The sequence below is a fragment of the Taurulus bubalis genome, assembly GCF_910589615.1.
Source record: "Taurulus bubalis genome assembly, chromosome: 21".
Lineage (NCBI taxonomy): Eukaryota > Metazoa > Chordata > Actinopteri > Perciformes > Cottidae > Taurulus > Taurulus bubalis.
Window position 1 is genome coordinate 12,539,496 of NC_136609.1, and position 7,361 is coordinate 12,546,856.

At 47.2% G+C, this 7,361-nt stretch overlaps 1 protein-coding gene across 1 annotated transcript; it reads right to left on the reverse strand.

Moving 5' to 3' along the window:
• Positions 1-889: 889 nt before the first annotated feature.
• Positions 890-5,800, reverse strand: arl6ip6 (ADP-ribosylation factor-like 6 interacting protein 6). Its single transcript, XM_079236602.1, has 5 exons — positions 5,627-5,800; positions 4,932-4,985; positions 4,529-4,628; positions 4,140-4,281; positions 890-2,714 (listed from the first exon to the last, which is right to left on the reverse strand). The coding sequence occupies exons 1-4, from the start codon at positions 5,751-5,753 to the stop codon at positions 4,188-4,190; spliced, it is 375 nt and encodes a 124-aa protein (XP_079092728.1). The 5' UTR covers positions 5,754-5,800; the 3' UTR covers positions 890-2,714; positions 4,140-4,187.
• Positions 5,801-7,361: the final 1,561 nt, after the last annotated feature.

The following is a 7,361-nucleotide window of genomic DNA, read 5'->3' on the forward strand; positions in this document are numbered from 1 at the left end:
CCTTGTGGCGGCAACTTTTAAAGTGACGTATCATTCGGCCGTTCACGAGAACAAACGATCATGAAGACAAACGCAGATCATGTAAATAACCGTTGCTATGACTTTGAAATACTTTCAATAATCTGTTAAACCGGCTGGAAAACTACGAACTATCGTTGCTGATAACTGCTGCACAGTGATGAAACTGCTGCAAAGTGATGAAACTGCTGCACAGTGATGAAACTGCTGCAAAGTGATGAAACTGCTGCACAGTGATGAAACTGCTGCAAAGTGATAATTCTGCTGCAAAGTGATGAAACTGCTGCAAAGTGATAATTCTGCTGCAAAGTTATGAAACTGCTGCAAAGTGATGAAACTGCTGCAAAGTGATGATTCTTCTGCAAAGTGATGAAACTGCTGCAAAGTGATGAATCTGACGTATTTCTCTGGTGTTGTCCTGCAGCTTCAGCCTCACTCTTTATTGTATTTGACTTCAGCTCAGAAGCTTAAATGAAAGAGTTAAACTGGACGAGCTCTTCAGTCTGACTCATGTTTATGATTATCATCTTTTAATCAACTATTTAGTCTCATTACAATATAACATATCAAGTCAACACGAGTTGTGTTTCATAACTGTTGTCTGCATATTCTTATGATCAGATTATAATCTGCATAACAACATAAAGAGATATGAGACACACATAACACACATCGTTATTGTGATTACATATTTAATTCAGCATGTTTGAAACTGAACAAAGAGAGTTTAGTAGCTTTGTTTCACTTTCATATTCCTTTCATTTCTATTCCAACCTCATTAATAAAGTAATATATGAACAGGTTGTTTATGTTAATAAAGTAATATATGAACAGGTTGTTTGTGTCGTTATGAAGCAACACTAAGAATGGATGAAGTATTTAAGAAGATCTTTATTGTAGAACGTTGTAGTTTCACTGCAGACAGACAGACATCACTACATCTCCTGCCGTCGCGTCATAACTACGTCGTTAGTGAAAGTCTGATCCTCTAAACTCCTCGGTTGTCTTCTCCTAACTCCTCATGAAGTCTCCTTCCCATCTTTCCTTAACCCCGTGACGTTTCCACAGTGGTTAAGGAGAAGTGGTTAGGAAAGGATGTGAGGAGGTAATTATTTGACTATTGTACTGCAGCCTACGATTCTAAATGCTTCTCATATCTTACACTGCCTCAATATGTTATGGAAAAGCCGCTGCCTCTGTTGATCTCCCAACATGAAGCAGATGACAAGGCATCGTCACGTCCACCAGAACAGAAGAGTAGCAAAGATTATCTTAAAATATGGAAACTTCCACCCCAGCATATATAATATAATTATAAGTATATGGCATACATAGTGGACAGTCCATCCTGGCATCAACCATGTATATCCTGTCACAATATGAGCTCATTTCTTGATGTCATCAGTCCTCACAGGATGTCAGGGTGTCTCCAGCATGTCTCCAGGGTGTCTCCAGGATGTATCCAGCATGTCTCCAGGGTGTCTTCAGGATGTCTCCAGGATGTCTCCAGGATGTCTTCAGGATGTCTCCAGGGTGTCTCCAGCATGTCTCCAGGGTGTCTTCGGGATGTCAGGATGTCTTCAGGATGTCTCCAGGGTGTCTTCAGGATGTCTCCAGGGTGTCTTCAGGATGTCTTCAGGATGTCAGGATGTCTCCAGGATGTCTTCAGGATGTCTTCAGGATGTCTTCAGGATGTCAGGATGTCTCCAGGATGTCTTCAGGATGTCAGGATGTCTCCAGGATGTCTTCAGGATGTCAGGATGTCTTCAGGATGTCTCCAGGATGTCTCCAGGATGTCTCCAGGATGTCTTCAGGATGTCTCCAGGATGTCTTCAGGGTGTCTCCAGGATGTCTTCAGGATGTCTCCAGGATGTCTCCAGGATGTCTTCAGGATGTCTCCAGGATGTCTCCAGGATGTCAGGATGTCTTCAGGATGTCTCCAGGGTGTCTTCAGGATGTCAGGATGTCTCCAGGATGTCTCCAGGGTGTCTTCAGGATGTCTTCAGGATGTCTCCAGGATGTCTTCAGGATGTCTTCAGGATGTCTCCAGGGTGTCTTCAGGATGTTCAGGATGTCTCCAGGATGTCTTCAGGATGTCAGGATGTCTTCAGAGTGTCTTCAGGATGTCTTCAGGATGTCTCCAGGATGTCTTCAGGATGTCAGGATGTCTCCAGGATGTCTTCAGGATGTCAAGATGTCTCCAGGATGTCTCCAGGATGTCTCCAGGATGTCTTCAGGATGTCAGGATGTCAGGATCTCTTCAGGTGTCTTCGGGATGTCAGGATGTCTCCAGGATGTCTTCAGGATGTCAGGGTGTCTTCAGGATGTCTTCAGGATGTCAGGGTGTCTTCAGGATGTCTTCAGGATGTCTCCAGGATTTCTTCAGGATGTCAGGGTGTCTTCAGGATGTCTTCAGGATGTCAGGATGTCAGGATCTCTTCGGGTGTCTTCGGGATGTCAGGATGTCTTCAGGATGTCTTCAGGATGTCAGGGTGTCTTCAGGATGTCTTCAGGATGTCTCCAGGATTTCTTCAGGATGTCAGGATGTCTTCAGGATGTCAGGATGTCAGGATGTCTTCGGGTGTCTTCAGGATGTCTTCAGGATGTCAGGATGTCTTCAGGGTGTCTTCAGGGTGTCAGGATGTCTCCAGGATGTCTCCAGGATGATGTCAGGATGTCTTCAGGATGTCTTCAGCCTGCAGCAGAATACAGAATGAGTGTAATGAAGCCATAGACTTGACTAGTCGGGCAGAAGCGGTGACACAACATTGTGCGCTTTAGCATACAGTGTAATAGTTTGGATACAAAACATCTGGAGTGTACTGCAGAAACTATGAGGAGACATTTAAATACACAACTAGAGAGCCAGCAGAGCCCTTCACTGGAAGCTAACTGATGCTAGTTGCTGCACTCGTCTCAAGAGAAGAAGACAGAGATCGTGCTCCATGCTCCATGTGTAGCATGATCCATGCTACACAACATCATGTAGGTCCAGGCTACACAACATCCTGTAGGTCCATGCTACACAACATCCTGTAGGTCCATGCTACACAACATCCTATAGGTCCATGCTACTCAACATCCTGTAGGTCCATGCTACACTACATGCTACACAACATCCTGTAGGTCCATACTACACAACATCCTGTAGGTCCATGCTACACAACATCCTGTAGGTCCATGCTACACTACATGCTACACAACATCCTATTGGTCCATGCTACACAACATCCTGTAGGTCCATGCTACACAACATCCTGTAGGTCCATGCTACACAACATCCTGTAGGTCCATGCTACACTACATGCTACACAACATCCTGTAGGTCCATGCTACACTACGTGCTACACAACATCCTGTAGGTCCATGCTACACAACATCCTGCAGGTCCATGCTACACAACATCCTGTAGGTCCATGCTACACAACATCCTGTAGGTCCATGCTACACAACATCCTGTAGGTCAACCTGCTCGTGCCATCCGACCTCTGCAGTTCATCAGAATGCAGCAGCTCCACTGGTCTTTAACCGAAACTCTCACTACTCCGCTCTTCCACTCCCTTTACTGGTTTCCATGGCTGCAGCATCTGTCACTCTTCAGCCAATCAGCTTGTAGCTCCGTCACTCTTCAGCCAATCAGCTTGTAGCTCCGTCACTCTTCAGCCAATCAGCTTGTAGCTCCGTCACTCTTCAGCCAATCAGCTTGTAGCTCCGTCTCTGCGAGCTAAACACTCAACAGTCAGACTGCTTGTGTCCTGGCTCCTCATTGGTGGAATGAGCTCCCCGTTGACATGAGGACAGCAGGAAGAACTAAACCCTTCTTTTAGACTCCAGCTTGAATAAGGAAGGTAGCGCCTAGCAGCACTTCAGTAGCTCTTCATGTCTCTTACTGAGAACACTTTGTACTTTCACTTTGTTGAAGAAATTCTACTTTCTTGATTCTTATTGTTCTGAGTTTGTCCTCATGGTTGAATCACTTATTGTAAGTCTCTTTGGATGAAAGCATCAGCTAAATGAAATGTGTGTGTGTGTGTGTGTGTGTGTGTGTGTGTGTGTGTGTGTGTGTGTGTGTGTGTGTGTGTGTGTGTGTGTGTGTGTAGGGTAATATGCATATCACACACCTGAGTCTGATGTGTGTGTGTGCGTGTGTGTGTGTGTGTGTGTGTGAGTCAGCTGAGGCTCCAGATGATAGCAAGCATCGCCATGACGCCATTCAGGACCGCTACACCACAACCCATGTGGATCCCCGGGTCAGAGACATCTCTAGAAGAACACACACACACACACACACACACACACACACACACACACACACACACACACACACACACACACACACACACAGTGTTAAAGTCTCAGAGCCTGCTGTCTGACCGTGAGGTCAGAGAATGACTGGATGTGTGTGATATATTCGTGTGTGTGTGTGTGTGTGTGTGTGTGTGTGTGTGTGTGTGTGTGTGTGTGTGTGATATATGTGTGTGGGTGATATGTTTGTGTAGCAGTGTGCTACCTCAAGCGGGTCTGGTAGGAGTCCAGCTGGGTCAGAGTCCATGAGAACACACAGCAGATACACCCTGCTAGCACTGACAGCAGCAGGACACTCCAGAGACCTACACACACACACACACACACACACACACACACACACACACACACACACACACACACACACACACACAATCATATTCATGCTGCAAAGTGAATATCTATGAATTGACATAACTGATATTATATTGTTCTATATCCACTATTCTGATATTATGTGTTCACGGTGCAGCTCAGGACTCTGGATGGGCTTCCTCCGTACTGAAGAGGAGACCAGTGGACCTGGACCAGTGGACCTGGACCAGTGGATCTGGACCAGTGGACCTGGACCAGTGGACCTGGACCAGTGGACAGGAAGTGGTACTCACCCAGCACCCTCTCTTCAGTCCAGTCCGGCCCTCTCACTCTCTCCGCCCTCAGCTCTGAAAGGTCACGAGGGGTCAGATTACAGGGAGACCTGGTCTGTACCTGGTTTCATGTGTTCATCTGAAACACTCTGTACCTGGTTTCATGTGTTCATCTAAAACACTCTGTACCTGGTTTCATGTGTTCATCTAAAACACTCTGTACCTGGTTTCATGTGTTCATCTAAAACACTCTGTACCTGGTTTCATGTGTTCATCTAAAACACTCTGTACCTGGTTTCATGTGTTCATCTAAAACACTCTGTACCTGGTTTCATGTGTTCATCTAAAACACACTGTACCTGGTTTCATGTGTTCACCTAAAATACTCTGTATCTGGTTTCATGTGTTCATCTAAAACACTGTATCTGGTTTCATGAGTTCATCTAAAACACTCTGTACCTGGTTTCATGTGTTCATCTAAAACTGCCTCATTGATATGAACATTCATAAACAAGACAACAGTTATTACTACCTGTATTACACACCTGGAAGTGTCCACGTGTTGATGACTAACGTTTAAGACAATCAGCTCCTTCAAAAGAAGAAGTGTACTCCAAACGATGTGAGCAGCGGGTAGACGTGCGCGCGCAGTTTACCTGTGAGCACCGGGTGCGCGCGCAGTTTACCTGTGAGCAGCGGGTGCGCGCACAGCTTACCTGTGAGCAGCGGGTAGATGAGCGCACAGACCCCCCCCGCGGCGGTCACCGCTGCGGCAGCGCCCAGCACAGACAGCGCCACGGCGGGCCACGGCTTGGTGGACCCTCCGAGTTCCGGTCCCGTCATGGTCCTGGTCTCACGGAAGCGGATCCTGGATCAGAGGCGCCGGTCTGTCTCCTCTGGTTCCTGCTGCGCACGAGAGGCGCGGCCAGTTAACTTCCCCTGACGTCACGGGACGAGTCCGGAAGTCCGGAACTGATTGAGGTCCAGTCCCGGTCCCGGACTGGACCTCAATCAGTTCCACTGTCAGACATGCGCAGCCCCCTATGAACCCAGCATTAGATGCAGGCTTTGCCCGAATGAATTACCCACAATGCATAGCAATGTGACGATACACACACACAGAGGACATTTTAACAACATTACGGATTAAAGATGGAACAGAAACTCATGACATCACAGAGATTCATGTGTTCATTCATGCAGGGACTCTGGGACTGGGTCCTGGTCTTAGGGGGACTCTGGGACTGGGTCCTGTCTTAGGGGGACTCTGCGACTGGGTCCTAGTCTTAGGAGGACTCTGGGACTGGGTCCTGTTTTAGGAAGACTCTGCGACTGGGTCCTGTCCTAGGAGGACTCTGGGACTGGGTCCTGTTTTAGGAAGACTCTGGGACTGGGTCCTGTTTTAGGAAGACTCTGGGACTGGGTCCTGTTTTAGGAAGACTCTGGGACTGGGTCCTGTTTTAGGAAGACTCTGGGACTGGGTCCTGTTTTAGGAAGACTCTGGGACTGGGTCCTGTTTTAGGAAGACTCTGGGACTGGGTCCTGTTTTAGGAAGACTCTGGGACTGGGTCCTAGTCTTAGGAGGACTCTGGGACTGGGTCCTGTTTTAGGAGGACTCTGGGACTGGGTCCTAGTCTTAGGAGGACTCTGGGACTGGGTCCTGTTTTAGGAGGACTCTGCGACTGGGTCCTAGTCTTAGGAGGACTCTGGGACTGAGTTTCTCATTTCTTTCTCCGATGTCTCCATGTTTATTTGGACCAACTTCCTGCCATCATGCTGACCTCTGCTGACCTCTGCTGACCTCACCACAACACAGCACCATCTAGTGGGCTGAAAACGCAACAGCTGACCCGTAATGTTCACGTTCCATGCTGTGCTGAGGAATGTTACGTACACATGTAAATGTTGGTTAAATGACTAAGAACATGTAATGATAAAAGTCTTAACTGAGCCGAGTGATGCAAGGTTTTCTTTATGTGTCTGTATGTTTTTACCAACTTTTAACTGCAATGACTATACTGGTGTCCTCCTATTGTTGATATTGTTGTTGTGTTTGTGTGTGTTGCTGTATGGACCCATGAGTCTGGAATAAAAGGAATATATTATGTTTGGTGATAATAAAGGTCCTTAAGACAGACTGATGTGTGTTGGTTATCTGCAGGAGAACACTGAACACACAACAGAAAGGTGACGTCACCCAGACCACAGGCTCCTGTTGTACCTCGTGAGAACACGAGGAGGCGCGCGCATGCGCCGTCCTATTTTGGCAGGAACAGTACCAACGTCACGTGATACTGTGTTATGGCCAAGAGCAGTGTTGCTCCATCCCGAACGAAAGAGGAAAGACCCAAAGAGACGCAGACACGCTCACGACCTCACGAAGGAACACAGGAACGTGAACGGCAGAGCTTTATTTTGAAAATAACCAACCGGAAGAGGTGTTGACGCAGC

Excerpts from the sequence above, each read along its gene's own strand:
- arl6ip6 (XM_079236602.1), bottom strand. The coding sequence starts at position 5,753 with ATGACGGGACCGGAACTCGGAGGGTCCACCAAGCCGTGGCCCGCCGTG. Across the intron at positions 4,629-4,931 it reads GACTGAAGAGAGGGTGCTGG|GTCTCTGGAGTGTCCTGCTG; the intron begins GTGAGTACCACT and ends GTGTGTGTGTAG. Across the intron at positions 4,282-4,528 it reads TCCTACCAGACCCGCTTGAG|AGATGTCTCTGACCCGGGGA; the intron begins GTAGCACACTGC and ends GTGTTCTTCTAG.